The following is a 17,551-nucleotide window of genomic DNA, read 5'->3' as shown; positions in this document are numbered from 1 at the left end:
AGATTTGGTTTAATTTTTTAAGATCGGTAAAATACGTTGAATTAGTCATTGGTTAAGTGTCCAGATTGCAATAGTTAAAAATGTCGATAAGACAATTTTGCTCTCTAAAGCTTTCAAAGAAAATATCCAATTGAAAAACTTACCTCATATAATCCTGTTTACAAAGAATCATCCCTCCTTTCGTAAAACACGACGCTCCCAGATCGGCCAACATCGCCGCACAACACGAACACTTTAGACAGCTATTGTGCCAATATCGGTCCAACGCGTGCAGTAAAAATCTTTCTACGATTTTGCCGCCACAACCCGCGCAAACTTTCACTGTGTTGTTATTATTGTTGTTGTTATTGTTGTTCGTTATCGATGGATTGTGATGTGGGAGGTGGGGGCCGTCCGATGGTGGTCCGGCACTGGTGAACGCCGGGTGTTGGTGGTGGGTGTGAGGATGCTGATCGTGTGGTCCGCCGCCGTGACCTGTGGAAAAAGTTCTGTTAGATAACTATCACTTCGATACCTCGATTTTAAGACACGGAAAAATAATGTCTGAAACTAAGTAGGTGTTAAGTACAGTAATGAAAGTATATCCATCGACATAAGAAAAATATTTTTTAAATACGTGTACAAGTTTAAAGATCCAACAAAGGGGAGTAGGTACCACTCAAAATAAATACATAAACCAGAGTTATATGAAAATATTTTAGGATCGGGTATAAAAACAAATTACTTTTTCAACTGCCTTTTACTCAAACGCAGGAACACGTATAAACTCTTTTTAAAAGATAAGAGCACTATAATTTTCAAAAAATCGATATTTGAGTTACTGTTTTAAACATTTTTTAATACGGAGGAAAAGTTTTATACATCTATCAATATTTTTCTTTGAAATTCAAAGTCTTTCCCTAGAGTACCTGCGACAGATAGATGCCTACGTAAAAGTACAACTTAATGACTTCTTATTATTGTTCTTAACTTTTATGATACATTCATAGTCAACAATCAGAGCCAGACGAACAAAATACAGGGAGTGTTTTTGCAGTGAGACGTTGCAACAACATTGCAATCCCCATCTATGAAAACGCTCCCTGGGGCTAAATGATCATAATTAGAGATAAGTCGTTGGAAGATGGAAGATTGGAAACGGAGTATTAAGTAAAGTATTAAGGGTATTAAATAAACTGCAGGTTTACGGACACGACAAAAGGAAAAAACAATAAATAATGAAGAGTAAAAGCGGCCTTAATTATTATAATATGAACAAATAATATGATCACAAATACATCTAAATCGAGATTTCAAAAATTTAATGTTTGTGGTGTTTTTATACATTTGTAAATCATAGATACTTAAATAATTCCATTATTCATTTCTCAGTAAGCGGAAAAATTATAATAATTAGAATCTTACCTATTGTTCCTATGGGATGGCCATTGGTTGCATGCATTCTGGCATGAGGAGGTCCCCCGGGTCCCGGATGGCCATGGTAATTACTGTTATCTGGGGAAGGGGGATGTGGGGACGTTAACTCTGGTCCCCCGTAAGGATGATAATGAGGATTCATTGAGGCGAGAGCGCTGGCTGCCAGTTTGACGGATGATGCGCTGTACGCAGCGCGCGCGTACTACCAAAAATTTCCTGGTTTCTGTGACTAGATTCGAGTGACGGACGCTCGGCAGGGGCAGCTAGTTTGACAGCTCTAGAGCCTAAAACAAAGAAATATAATTTTAGTTAATTCCAATATATATGTTTACCATATATACCATATATAACTAAATAGTTAACATTATACTTAATCATAGACTACAACCTCGCAGAGAAGGTCATCGGAGAATATCAGGGAGGATTTAGACAAGGAGGATCCACCATCGACCAACTATTCACGATTAAGCAAGTCTTAAGCAAAGCCTAGGAACATGACATAGATGTCTATAATATTTTAGCCGACTTTAAACAATCATATGACCCAATAAACTCAAAGCCGACCAGAGAGAGAGCAAGACGACGCTACATTTCAGTTGACAACTTAAAAGTAGATAAGCCTTGTCTATTTAGGAGTCAACGTCACAAAGGACAACACAGATGATGCAGAACTTAGCAGAAGAATCATCCTAGCCAATGCGGCATACTTTGCTATGGACCATATATTCAAATCACGAGACGTACATCAGAGAATCTAAAGACCATAATCCGAGCAATAGTGAGTTATCGTGAAACTTGGATATCAAAAATTTGTAACCCGTATGGACATATTTGAAAGGAAGGTACTGAGACTACTAGCCCCCATAAATGAGAAGAACAGGTGGCAAATCAGACACAATTATAAAAAGACTCACCATTATATGGACTCAGTATGTTCGCCTACAGTGAGTTCAACGGGCAGGCCATGTATTTAGAATAGAAAACAACATGCTGTAAAAAAACTGTTGAATGCAAGACTGTGGGGAAGGTCGAGAAAGTAATAGAAAGAAGATGTGGATGAGGATGCAATAAATCTCTTTGGTAGTCAATCGTGGAGGAGAATGGCTTACAGCCCATAACGAATGTAGAGGTTTGCTAAGGGAGGCCTAGAGCTCGAATTGGGCTGTAGAGCCATAGAATGTAGGATGGATGTATTTTCTACATGTATTATTATATAGTTCTTTTATAATATATTATTTTAAAAAAGCTACATAGATAATCTTAGTCTAAAGAGACTTCCAAGAAAGAGTCCTCCACTATCATCGGAAGAATACGAAAAATATATCGGTTTTCTTGGAAGAAGATAAAGACATGGCATTCCCGTGTCTGTAAGACAGATCAAATTGCAGGGTATTACATTTCCCTTTGAACAATAACCATTTTAAACAACTTAAGTATATTTACAGTTTAAGCATGAAAATTTTTAGTTTGATGTCAAATCATTTGAACAGAAGTAAGCGAGGAGCCCCAACATAATTTGTTGCGTCTAAGAAGACTTGTAATTGTGCAATATATGAAAATGGTGTCCATTAAACTCCTCAGCCACCTAGATATTATTCGAAGGCTCCAAAAATGATATTCCGCGAGTTGATAAAATGAAAAATACTTTAGTAGAAAGCATAGCATAGTTTATGCTTAGGGCAGAAAATTTACATTTAAAAGTGCTCATTACAAAAACATTCAAAGGGTGTTAATGTTAAGAAAAAATTCTCACTTACACTCAGACAACTATAGAGACACTGTCACGAATCCTTAAATTAAGGATATATAAATTTAACATCTCAGACATAATAAGTAAGTAGCCGGTCCATTATATGCACGAAACACGACATTTTAACATGGTAAACGCCTAACTGTTAAATATATTTTCGAGTTTTTTCCCATACATGAATAATCCAACGGTACCAGAAGACAAAATGCTATAAATAATACCTTATATTCATTCGCGGGATTATAATTTACGCCACTTAAATTAATGACTTAGCAGAGCCTTCCTAATTTATAACATGTAATTTTAATCAACTTACAAAGAAGAATGCCACGTAAATGAAACCACCTGGTTAATTTTATGTAGACAATACTTGTTGGGCAGTATACCACCGTGAAAGTTGTAAAATCGAAGCAACTATTTTTAATATATATATATATATATATATATATATATATATATATATATATATATATGTATATATATATATATATATATATATATATATATATATATATATATAAGCATTTAATTACTAAGAATATATTTAATATAAACCCTGGTTGAAAAACAAAAATAATCCTTCAGGAGAACATTTGGAAGGTAATTCAGTCAATTCCGACGACAGAAGCACTGGCAATGGAATTGAAGGTGTATGGATGAATATCGTCATTGTCATTATCTTTTGATGGCAAGTAGTGCTACTACCATGAATCTGAAACAGATTAATAACAAAATTTGGCTTGAACTGATATACGCACAGTTGAGAGCAGAGACATTTGACCATCTTGATTTGGGAAAAACAGTGGACTAATTTGGAGTGATAAAACAAGAATTTCGATCTTTCGGAGTGATGTTTGTTCGTCGCCGACCGGGGAAGACCTTTTGCCCCAGTGTACTACGGTGACCCTGTGAGATTCGTGGTATGGGCTTGTATATATATATATATATATATATATATATATATATATATATATATATATATGTGACTCGTTTGGAAAAATATAAAAATGTTTTGGATGGGTTGGAGTCAATAAAAGGGGCTATTGGTAAACTATTTTTTATCTTAACATATTTCAAAAAGAATTATTATAAAAATGTTCTTATCTAATAAAGGTTTCTCTGAAATTTTAATATAAATTATATTACGGTGGGCTTGGGTATCCTTCGGAAAACTTTCCTATATACTAAAAATAGAAAATACCCCCAATATTTAAAAACAAGAGTCTTCAACCAATGTATACTTCCTGTTCTCACCTACGGTTCTCAAACTTGGACGTTTACAAAGGAAAACATGAAAAAAATAGCAAAGACCCAAAGAGCCATGGAAAGGCAAATGCTGAACATCAGGCTATCAGACAAGAAAAGAAATACTTGGATCCGCAACAAAACAAAAGTGACCGATGTATTAACGCAGATAGCAAAACTTAAGTGGAAGTTCGCTGGACATACCATAAGACAGAAAGACGACAGATGGAATAAGATGATTATACACTGGAGACCATATAGTTACAAACGAAAAAAGGAAGGCCACAACTGAGGTGGTCAGATGACTTGAAGAAATACGCAGGCCCGAAGTGGATAAAAACTGCCTATAATAGAGAGACGTAGAAGAAGGAATAGGAAGCCTATGACCAAAATTGGACAGCAAGGGCTGTGTTCGGCTCACGATTAGTTTACCGTGAGATATAGTTGCTATAAAATACTATTTTATCAAATTAAAATAATATACGACGACAATTTTAATAGAACTTTTATTGACTAAGCTAAACGTGTGTACAGAACTGAGTTTCGAATGATACTCCTAAAAATACATTACAAAACGTCTAACAGAAGCCCCTAGTGGAGGGGAGGGCGTTTCTAAAAACTATACAATTGTATCTTGGGAAAGCACTTATTGTCCTTCTCAGAAATACATAAATACGTAGCGGGCAACAATGAACCGCTTGATTCGACTAACTGTAAATGTTAAAACTACCTAATTTCAAAAGACAGGGATTATTATCTACAAATTTTCCCCAGAAATATGTAAAATTGCTAAACATTTTAATATTTTTAATAGATTTCTCTAAGCTAATTTACCCAAACTTTAAGAATTACCGATATCAATCTAAAATAATAAAGGAAAATCGACAAACAACATGAAGTAAATTATAATGAGACGGGACAAGCTGTATATATATATATATATATATATATATATATATATATATATATATATATATATATATATATATAATGTACATTTATATATATCCTCACTAATATCTTCTGTCTAATAATAAAGTGCACCATGAGGAAAAGTTTTATGCAGTAAATGAAATCATTTATCTTACTAATCCTTAAAAGCGTTGCTTAGTTCTTTAAAATTAAAACACCTAGAGCTATAAACTAAACACCTGTATGCATATTTTAAGATGATTCCATCTTTAGAAATAACTCAACTGTTGTCTGAATCCAGGCTCGGCGTTAATTTAACGGCATGGAACAAAATGAATTGCGGAAATATTTTTACGAATAAATAATATAAAAAAATAATTTACTCTTGGAATAAGCATACTTTATAAGTATTCCAATAAATATTTAAGGGGAGACCAAGTAAAGTTTAAGCGCTTGTAGTACTGATTTGAAATACGAAAGTACCACAGTTCCCGTTATTATCAGTACACCAATCCAGTGCTTTATGGATATTTAATATTCGGTAATTTTCAACAAGTTGGTATGTACTTTCCAAGACAGGATTTACGATTGTTCGCAATGTTAATCTTGCTATTTTGTTTAACAATAAGTTCTGTATTTTATTAACTGTGTATTTTATTCAAGTTTCTTCAAATAAATAACGGGTGGTTTTGTGCATCATTCATATGTATCAACTATAACATTTTTTAGTCTAGCACAAATATTTTTAATGATCAACAATTCGTAAAGAATATGCACCAACTATGGTATCGTTATGGTTACATTATAATTATATAGCAATTTTTTAATACATTTCTCATACAAGTTATGGGTCACATATATACAAATAACATCAGCTTATTCTCTAACATGAAGATTGTCCCTAATATCCTGTGGGTAAACTGTAATTAATTTTATAGGCATCTTTAAAAATCTCAATTTTCTACTTAAAATTGCTAGTTCGGTATATTTTTTAGTACGTGTAGCGGAAACAGGTGGAATAACAGTCAATGGTGCCTTTCCAAGAAACTTCATAAAATCTACAAATCAGGTAGTCATCCCTAAGCAGGCTAATTGAAGACCATATAAAACCAGCTATTAATAACAAACAAAACCCAGCCCACTTGACTCTTATTAAGAAAATCACTAGGTATCTCTCCCATAAAATAAATTGATTTAAGCCAATTTCTGCAGAAATTGTCCAGTGAAATTAGACATAAAATTGAAGAGATGTGAAAATATTCCTTAAAAAATGAATATGAGATTAAAATTTCTTGGAAAAAGAATTCAATTAGACACTATCGGAACTTTAAGAAACGGCATTTCCGAGTTCCTTCCGGCTACAAGTAATACTTCAGTATTGTGAAGTGAGTATTCATAATCTCCTTAATAGTTCCTTAAATACTTACTTACCTAGTATTGATATTTTTTAGTTCTTAATTCTAAAAAAATTTCGGGTTATGTACGAGCAGAACTCTCTGCGTCGACAATAACAATAGCATGCGAAGTAATTTTTTTTGTTTGCTCTTTAAGCTGTATCAAATATCTTTGGGACGTAGATAATTTAAGGAACAACTGGCGTCAAAAAATGTCTAAAAACATCAAACTAACTATCTACAAAAACTGCCAAAATAGGTGCTGAAATGTGCAGCAGAAAGTTAACAATTTAGGCTCCTTGAACGAATAGAGAAGAATATGAGAGAGAAAGTGTTGGAATACAAGAACCCGGATGATGATATCATTAGAATAATATCAAACCCCTTGAGGAACAGAGAAATAGCTTGACTGGCTAAGAGGCTATGTAATATTTGGAAATTTAAAAAAATATTTCTTGGAGTATAATGTCAATCATAGTGAAGCAGCCGTCAAAGCATTAACATTGCATGCTATTAACTCCAAATGCTTAAAGGAACTAATTTAACTAATCAAGGAAAATTTAGTTACTCTCCTATGAATTCCGGGGTAGAGCGAAACGAAATTTTTCAGGAATAAACAAAAGAGGTACAAAAATAAATTTTATGAGACCAAAAACCTTTTGCGGAATTATTAAGAAAGACAAGTAGAAGATAAAAACATTGGCGAAAACTTACAAGGAATGAGACAATCATGGATACTTCTAGAGAATTATAACAAATAATTACGGACCCTAAGGAATGAGACAATCATGGATACTTCTAGGGAATTATAACAAATAATTACGGACCCTGTCGTCTGACAAAGCACCTGACATTAAAAGCAGTAAATTTAACAGAATGCAGATTCTGTGAGGTAGAAGATGAAATATCTCTGCATATTCAGTTAAACTGCTGCGCCCTAAGGAACTGCTGAACACGCTATTTGGAAGCACATGACATAGAAGAGAGAAGGACCTCTAGAGGATGATACATCTGCTTTATTCTAATCAGATAAAGTCACTGGATATATTAAATTGCATGGGAAGAATAATACCGCGTGTTGTTCTCTAACAACTGAGAAACTAACAAAGAATGAAGAAAAGGGAAAAACAATATATCTTATATGTCGCAGTGTGACGTCTTCCCGAAAGGTACTAATTAACTAACTAATCAATGGAAGAGAACGCAAGAAACGAAAATATCCTAAAATCAGTATGCTAGTTAAAAATCTACTTTTCTTCTTGCACCATCCCAATTTTTTCATAAGTTTTCAGTCACATCTGGTGCAACAATAAACTGGAATTCATCTATTCAGGACCTTTGTCAAGTGCAGAGATTTTCATAGATATCTAGAAGATGACCTTTCTTGTAATGTATTGTCCGTGTTAGTTGAAGATCTACTTTTCTTCTTGATCTATTACAATTTTTTCCTATAATTTTGAGTCACATCTGGTACAACAATAAACTGAAATTCGGTCTTTCAGGACTTTTTTGAAGTGTAGAGTCTAATTGCACTGAACTAAAAGTGATATAGGTATATTTTGTTATCCCAAGTCGTAAATTCGATCGTAAAATCTCACGGATCGTTCGTGTACCTTTTTCGCAACAAGCCAAATTAAAAAATGGCCGGCGAAGAGAAGAAATAATACCTGTATAACTCAATAATAACACCATCTGATTGTTCAAAAAAGTACCATTTTCTGCAAGATAATTGGTGTGGAGCCCCGAGATTCTCTATCTTACGACGCATGATTATGATTTATCACAAAACGTGTTTTTCTGATTATTTTTACAGACTCACTCGTAATTTTCAGTTAGAGCGGGCTTTTTTTATTACTCGTGGGTGTTTTGTGAGTAATGTGGACGTAATTGCCGTGTAGCTTTAGCAAACTCTAATTGCTTTAAAGATAAATTTAGAAAAAATATGGAAGCAGTCATTTTTATTATGAGAGTGCCACTGTTTGGTTTTTAAGTTGCATTTTAAAAGTTTTGAGAAAAGAATTAGTAGTAAGTATTTGTTAAAGAATCAGTAAAATCAATTAAGTAAGTATATACGACGTATTGATTTAAGCAACTAAATAATAAATTCCATAAACTATTTATCTATGTCAACTGTATATTGAATATTTCATGTATGAGAATAGACCAGAATAAATTGTAATTCAAATTACTTTTATTGTTTTTGACGTTTCGAGTTCGGAACATCAGACATAACAATCCGGATATCGTTTTCAAAAAAATTAATGAGATAAAAAATTGTATCATAACAATAATATATATATATATATATATATATATATATATATATATTATTGTTATGATTCTCGATTTATAAATTTAGAAAATTCTTCTAAAAATTATGTATGCAGCCATCTATTTTATAATTAAGATATAAATAAGGCTATTTTTATACGACAGTGAAAAGTGCGTTAATAGTTATTTAACCAACAAGTGTATTAATAAGGGCGATTAACAATTGAGATATTTTAACGCGTGAGAGAAGCGAGCGCGTTAATGTTCGAGATTGTTAATCGCCATTTTAATTCACGAGTTCGTTACAAAAATTTTCAGTCGACCGTACTTTTTAGAAATAAAGATATCTTAGTTTAAATATTTATTTACTTAACGATAAACAACAATTTTTTCAGCTTTCATTGACTTTATTCAAAGTTTCCTTAGTGATAGTTTTATTATAGTAAACATTAATATTCGAAATGGTGCAATTACTGAAATTAAAGGAAGATATTGATAAATGATTATCTGCTGTATAGCATTTTGACAAATTCATATTTAAGTCTTCTTGGACCTCTGTAAATTCTGTGATAGAAGAAGTTAAATTCTGGTGGAGTTAAATTAAACTCTTCGTCAATATCCATCCTTTGATTTTTCAAATACACAGAATTTTAAACAATAAAGTAAATAATGACATACAATGACAGATAGTACTAACAGCAGCTACTTCATTTTAAATTAATTTTCAGTGGTAATATAAATAGGTATATGTTTGGTTGCCTACACCACAGTTCACTTCCAATCACAGAGCGTTTAATTAATTTATGCAAGTGTTGGGAATTTATCTTTATTGTACAGCCAGCAATTGACAGATTTGTAGTTTACTGTTTTTATTTGCGAAAAAACAACTCAAATTCCTACAATATATAAAATTAACAATATAAAAAATTAATTAATTCCCATTACTTACTCTTATCTTGCTGTCTGCTAAATTATTTTAATTTTTCCCGAATCGGTGACAGTTTGTTTTCTGGCGTTTTGATATTATATTTGACATAGTCTATAGAACAGTAGCAACGGGAAATTTTGGGTAACATGATAGAACTTAAAATTTACTAAATACATTATCTGTATAAAAATAATAAATATTCGTAACAGCAAGCAATGTATGTTGTGTTGCCTATAATAAAATCGTTCATTAATAGAAAATCATTCATTAATAGGGGTCATTAATCAATGATTTTGAGAGTGTTAAAATTGATCATAAATGGACGGTCGACGGAAAAGTATTTAAAGTGATTTGAAGAACTGTAAATCCTGTAAATAGATTTGAAATGATAAATATAGGTATAAGAGTTACGAAACAATGAACACTGAAAATTAAAATAAGATTTCGGCTTTTTCAAATAAGGTTTAATATTCATATTTATATATTCATACATCTATATATATATATATATATATATATATATATATATATATATATATATATATATATATATATATGTGTGTGTGTGTGTGTGTGTGTGTGTGTGTGCGTGTTCTCAATATGTGACAATAGAAGACTCGAGCTTTCTGTCCGTAACTTTCTTAGTCGAAAAATTTTATTAATATTAATATTATGTTTTTTACGGTTAAAAGTTTATTCATCATTAGTAATGTTAGTAACGTGTTTCTTACCGTTTGTCATACGATAAATAATAAATCAATGATCCCGAAAGTAACAAAAGTCTATCACAAAGCCGCATACACTTTTCCCGGTATAAACTTTTCCCAAAAAAGTTCCTTCCCTGTTGTAAATGAGAGCTTCGCATTATGAACACCCTGATATATAACCACCATTAAAACATTAAAAACTGCTCATATTTTATGCGCGATATACAGATAAGGTCTACAAAAGAAGACACGACCCTAAGGCGGTAATTTTGATATATCACAGATCTCAGACATAGGTCTGGTGATAGGGATCTCTTGTTGTTGTTTTCATTTAATTATTGGAACTAAATGGTACTTTGAATCTCTCTGGCGGCTTTCAAATAGGTACTTGTCCGCCCCTCGTCTACAAGTGTGGAGTCTGATCACAGAACCGTACTTAAAAATTTAAAAAAACAGGAATTTATTTAAAAACTTGCATTTTGTCTTTACTTTAGTATAAAATCGTGTTCATTAATTGATGTAACATTATTGTAATTAGAGTAAAACATTTATGTGCATTAATAAATTTTTTATTGCCAATTTCACTGCTATAATTTGAATTGTAATAGATTTAAGATCTTCCTAACAATACGTTAAATAAGATAAAAAAAAAACAATTCTCCTGACTCTTTCGTGTCCTAGTAGGTCAAAATAAAATAACTAAATTTAAAACGCTTTCTCCCATAGGTTAATTTGGTCCCAACAGCTCTTGGGTACAACTGATGTGTGGCGTCATTATGGTAATTATTAAGAAATCATAAGTATTTAAGGTATGTTTAAAAAAGACTTAACAAAGAAACACGACAGCATGGTGGTCTAAAGAAATAAAAAGGCAAGTAAAAGTGAGAAAAAATGTATGGAAACAATATCTGAAAAACAAAACAAATGAGAAGTACAATAGATATAAAAATGGAAGAAAAAAAAGGTAAAAATATTGGTAACAGCAGCAAAGAGAGACAATTGGTAAAAGTTCGGAGAGAAAATGGAAGAAGATGCCAAAAGTAACCAAACGCTATTCTACAGAACTCTGAAGAGACGATAAGAATACAAAAAAAAATATGAAATTAACAGCATAAAAAATAAAAATGGAGAATTAATAACAGAAATACAAGAAATAGTTAAGAGGTGGAAACAGGTCGAAACACTTCAAAGAATTGATAACGGATATAAACCAAGACGACATTAATGAAGAACAAAATAATATATTGGAAGATAACACAGAAAATTCAATAAACGAGGAAGAACTAGAAGAAGCAATAAAAATTCAAGTATGAAGAAAAATGTTGATTAGACCGGAAGATTGGAAAGCGTCACTAATAGTACTTATATACAAAAAAGCAGATAGGAGAGAATGTAATAACTACAGAGGATTGAGGCTGCTATGTATATGTATGAAACTCTTAACAAAAATAATAATCAACCGATTTAAACATTGCCAGAACACACATTAGATGAAGCACGAAGTAGATTTAGAAGTGGTAAGAGTATACCGGATTATATATTTACTTTAAAAGAAATAACACAAAAAGTGTTGCAAGAGTAAAATATTCGAAAAAGGAATGGACAACAAGTTACTAAGAATGATAGAAAAATCTACAATGAGAACAAAAATGGCGTAATTAGTAATAATACAACATCAGAAACGTTTACAATAAATGTTGGTTTAAGATATGGAGGAGCACTTCGCCCAACACTATTTATATTATTTATGGACGATATTATTAAGACATGCACAAAAAGAAGTAAAAAACTGGAACTGAAGAAATTTGCTGACGATTTAATGCTAATTGTAAAAACTAAATAATAACTTCAGATTAATTTGGAAATATGGAAAGAAGCACCCACTAAAAACAGAATGAGGATAATTATTAACAAAATAAAAGTTATACAGAGAGGAGAAAGATGAGAAGAACTTAATATAGAAATTGAAGAAGCACAAATAGAAGAAGTTAAAACGTTTACATACTTACGAGTAATAATAAAATAAACTGGATCTTTAGAAGCAGAAATCAATAGCTGAGTAGGGAAAACGCTATAACTGTATCATACAATGAACAACAAATTTATATGTAGAAAGGAAATATCACAGAATACAAAAAAAGAAAGTCTTCAAAGCAGTTTATAAACCTGTCCTGACTTTACACTGTGAATCATGGGTGCTAATGGAACGGCAAAAGAGGAAGATATAGGCTATAGAGATAAGTTCTTAAGGAGAGTTAAGGGCTTACCAAACGGATAGAATAAAGGAACACAGAGATACGGGACGAACTGAAAATAAAATCCACATTGGAGTTTATAGAAGATAGACAGCTGAGTTGGTGGAGTCATTTACACCGTATGAAAAAGACCGTACCAGTGAGAAGAGTATGAGAAGCAAAAATATTGAAAAAAAAAGGGAAGACCAAGACGCGATAAAGTAATGGTGAAGATATTAGAGAGAAAAGGAATGACATGGACAGACGCAAGAAGGTTGACACAAAACCGCAAAGAATAGAAGAAATTTGTTAAGAAGTAAATTAAACTTTACACCATCATATGGTAGAAATGTTTTTGATCATATATATATATATATATATATATATATATATATATATATATATATATATACATATATAGTACAGTATGTTCACCAAATTTCATTACCTTTCTGCATTTTACACCGTTTTCGTTCAATTTGAAATTCGTGCTGTAATTTTCAAGCAATTTAGTTGTTTTAAGTACGGATTCTCTTTCTTCTTTCTCCCCTTCCTTTTACCCTATCAGTGTGTCTAATAGTACGGATCTAATATAGAAAATTTAAATCGTCAAATTGTAAAATATTTTTGCGAACTATTACACGACAATTTTTACTTGAGTCAAATTTTAAGACTATTAAATTTTAGGATAAAAGAATATGAATCTTACATTAAAAACAGAGAATTTGGTGAGTCTAATAAGTACATGCAACCATGCTTAGGACTATGATACAGAGTCCAGTGGAAAAAGGCATCAAAAGTTTAAAAAAAAACCGTAGAATAAAAACAGAAAAAATACAGGAGCCGCTGTCATCTTATTACATACGGCAAATTGCAGAAAATTCATCAATAGAATGCAGTAAGATCTAGTTTCCAATAATTAAGTAAAGAAGAAAACACATAAATTACAGTTAATAATAATAATATAACTAAAAATAAGCACAAAAAAATGAATATTTGATTAATATAGGCTATAACACCGTTCATGATTTTCAGCACTAGAACTGTTTCTTTTTGTAAACTGTTTTATAAATTTCGTTTTTTCACTCATACACGTATTTACCAATACAATAATTCAGTTCGGCAAAGGAATTATTTATTTAAAAGCAATAAAAAAATATAGTACAAACATTTTCATCATAAAAGATCCGTTATTGATTGCTGTAATTTTACAGTACGTGTATGATTTACTTAGTACTATTCTGCGCAAGTGAAGCTATTGGTAAATCTAAGATGTATTTTCTAAATAACTGGAGAAAACTGAAAATTTTGGATATGATAGAGATTAAAAAAATAAAATGTTCATGTGCATTGCTAGAATGTATAACAAGAATAAAAATTATCTTTTCAAGAAATTTTGACACTATGTGGCAATGCAACTGGTTATATCATCAAGGCTGGTGTTATTTACAGTACAAAAATCTTAAACCTCTAAAAAATAAAAATTGTCTTTCTCTTTTTGGCAACATCAATGAAAAGCGTGGATTATGGCAACATTGTTTACTTGTATGGTTTCGCAAATGTTTCATCCTTGACGTAAAGAAATATTTGAAAAAGAAAGGATTATTACCGGAATAATCTATCTATATTAAGTAACTTATTAAGGATCTATGGAGATGTCGGCGTCATAATTTAAGTAGCTCGAGACCTTGGAGTAGAATGGTTTGTTGAAACGATAATTACTACAAGAAATAATTAAGTCATGTACCAAGGGAGACAGGAAGGAAGAAGAAATTGTTTTACCAGAAATCGAACGATCACTGAAAAAACATAAAGAAGCTTTCCTTACCGTGGAATTAAAACTACCGGGGTGATGGTTACACGGTTTTCATGCAGTCTGTCTAGTAATTCTTCAGTAAAATGAAAAGAAGAAGTAAAAACCTCCTTACCACAATTTATTCTTGCAGGAAACAAAGTGACAGCCATTGAAGATCCCGTCCCATTAACGTTCCCTGCATCACATGGCAATATGATCATACCGATTTCTTTCCAACGCTGAGTATTTTTTGCTTTCAGATGACGATTCTAATCGTACGTTTCCTTGATTTCACTTTCAACGTTTATAATTACATTATTTAATGGTAAGTATACTTATTATAATCTAAATACTGTACGTGTACCGAACACTAATAATACTGTAAATATAGTAACAGACATTGTACTATATAGTAACTATAAAATATAGTAACTATTGAGAAACATTTTACTAGATTAGAGATTTCTTTGGTAGTTATGGATTTTTGAAAGGGTTTTTCAGCGACAAGGCGACAAGCTAATCGTCATAGTTCATATTTAATCGTCAATTTCAAAGTCATAATATAATAATATAAAAGAATGTAACAATATAGTTTGATAGAGTATGGGTTTAGTATACCCATAAATTTTACCAGTTTGGTACGTGATTAAGAACATAATGTAGTATCTGAGTATTCTTGATTTCTTTAAAAACAATTTTTTACCAAAACTTCTAAAAGATATCCAACAGATACAATGTAAAATTAGAAAGAAAATTAAGTCAGTCCTAAAACACAAAACAATAAATTGAATTTTTTTAATTGGTACCGTTTCAAATATTCAAAAATAATACATTCAAGTACAAAAATATGAAAACCCTAAAGCTAAGTCCGTTCATGCTGTACTCAAACCAAGAGAATATTTTTAGAAATGGCGGATACGTGAGACAGGGTGTTATTAAGCCAGGCAGGTTTTTGTAAAACACAAAGTAATTGTGGGTTTCATTTTCTACTCAGGTAAAAATGAAACAGGTACTATTTAGAGTAAATGGTTGGGTACCTGATTCTCTTTTTTGAAGCATGAGTACAAGCACGTCTAGCAATGAAGCTATTATGTACAGAATTTTGCATACAGATAACCTCACTATCATTTATAATGAGCGTATAAGCCTTACATTTTTATATATTTGTTAGATTGATATCTAACGGTGAAGATAATTTAATTGTGGAGATTATGTGGTTTATATATTCGTAAGTATTTCGTTTAGATGTTAAAAATAGAAAACTGAAATGTGTAGTAACATGGGGTAATATAAAAAAATGTTAGCGTTGGCATACATAAGATAGATAGCCAAAGAGAAGATAGATACGTAGATAAAGACTGGTTCTTCTTCTTTCTATGCCGTCCCCATTAACGGAGGTTGGCGACCACATTTTTAAAAGCTTTTCTATCTTTTGCAACGTGGAATAATTCGTCTACAGTCATGTTTGTCCAGTCTCGAATATTTCGCAGCCATGACTTCCTCTTTCTACCTATTCGCTTTTTGCCATCGACTCTACCCTGCATGATGACCTGCAGAAGACTATATTTATTATTTCTTAGTATGTGTCCAAGGTATGCAGTCTTGGGTACTTTTATCGTTCTCAACAATTTTTTGTCTCGACCCATCCTTCTCAGCACTTCCTCATTGGTGACCCTGGCAGTCCATGGAATTCTCAACATTCTCCGGTATATCCAAAGTTCAAAGGCTTCAATCTTTTTAACTATTTGCGCTTTTAGTGTCCATGTTTCTACCCCGTACAATAGTTGCGACCAGACGTAACATTCAAAGACTGGTTAAAATAAAGAAAAAGCAATTAAGCAAAGAATCGCGTAAAACTTCAGTGATAAAAACTCCCAACCCACTGTATACCTTTAATATTTTTACATAAATATTCAAACGATCTGCTCAGCGCATTTCCATACGAAATTAGCATTATTTTCATTAACACAGTCGAAGCGGAAACCACTCGACTCCCCTGATTTAAGTAATTTATGTTGAATTCCGAAAACAAATAGGAGAAAAAAGATAATAGTTTATTAATCACTGAAACGCTTTATTAAAATTTATAGGTTCGGCTAAATTAGTTGGAAATAAAAAGTAGGTGTTGCGTTACACGGCCATGGTACTTCCAGCAGCAAATTAAGTTTAGGAAAATGGTTTGATAGATTCGCCTGTCTGCTTTTATGATTCATAATTTTGGTTAACTGACTGTTTTATTTGTTTCGAACCGTTGTTTTAAGAGTATTTAATGATACTTCTTCATTATCATCATGATCAGTAGAGTGGCACATGTATGCATCATATAGATATATATATATATATATATATATATATATATATATATATATATATATATATATATATATATATATATAGATCAAGAGATCAAGAGATCAAATGAGAATCCCTACAATTTTTATTACTTTCATTAGATCTTTTTCAGTATTGCACTTTTCTGATAAATTCTTCAAAGCTTAGTCATGTCCAGTTTCTAACGTTAAGCAAACACAAACATTTATCCAATAGCCCGTTTTCCTTCTATTTTAGACTTAATTGTAACACTTTTGGTACCGTAGTAACTCAAAATAGAAGGTTATTCTATGCTGATCGTTCAAAACAGTTGTTGTTTTGATTGCCTTATTCTCATTTGGGATTTTCTTTTTACGAATCCATCTTCCGACTCCATAGAGTGAAACAGACTAAACGTAGCAAATAAGTTGCAATCTCAGTTTAATATTACTATGCGTATCGCAAACTTTACAACTGTCTTCAGCTGGTACGACCATGGCTGTAATTTCTTGTTCCAGATCAAGTGAAACCAAGATAATAATTTGTAATCACTTACCTGTTCTAATATATTCATATTTACCGTTAAAGG

General features: G+C 31.8%; 1 protein-coding gene across 2 annotated transcripts in view; it reads right to left on the bottom strand.

The window, feature by feature from the left end:
* LOC140447769 (LIM domain only protein 3) overlaps window positions 1–17,551 on the bottom strand; it is a 1,475,576-nt gene that overhangs the window by 135,523 nt on the left and 1,322,502 nt on the right. For both annotated transcript variants that reach the window (XM_072540623.1, XM_072540622.1), the window contains 2 exons: window positions 1,405–1,700; window positions 144–474 (listed from right to left, as the gene is read on the bottom strand). In XM_072540623.1, the coding sequence (XP_072396724.1) occupies window positions 144–474; window positions 1,405–1,558 (485 nt within the window). In that variant the 5' untranslated portion in view covers window positions 1,559–1,700. The remainder of the gene's footprint in view (window positions 1–143; window positions 475–1,404; window positions 1,701–17,551) is intronic.

The sequence above is a fragment of the Diabrotica undecimpunctata genome, chromosome 8 (genome assembly GCF_040954645.1).
Source record: "Diabrotica undecimpunctata isolate CICGRU chromosome 8, icDiaUnde3, whole genome shotgun sequence".
Classification (NCBI taxonomy): Eukaryota; Metazoa; Arthropoda; class Insecta; order Coleoptera; family Chrysomelidae; genus Diabrotica; species Diabrotica undecimpunctata.
The sequence above is the reverse complement of the archived record's forward strand: the minus strand, read 5'-3'. Positions and strand labels throughout refer to the sequence as shown.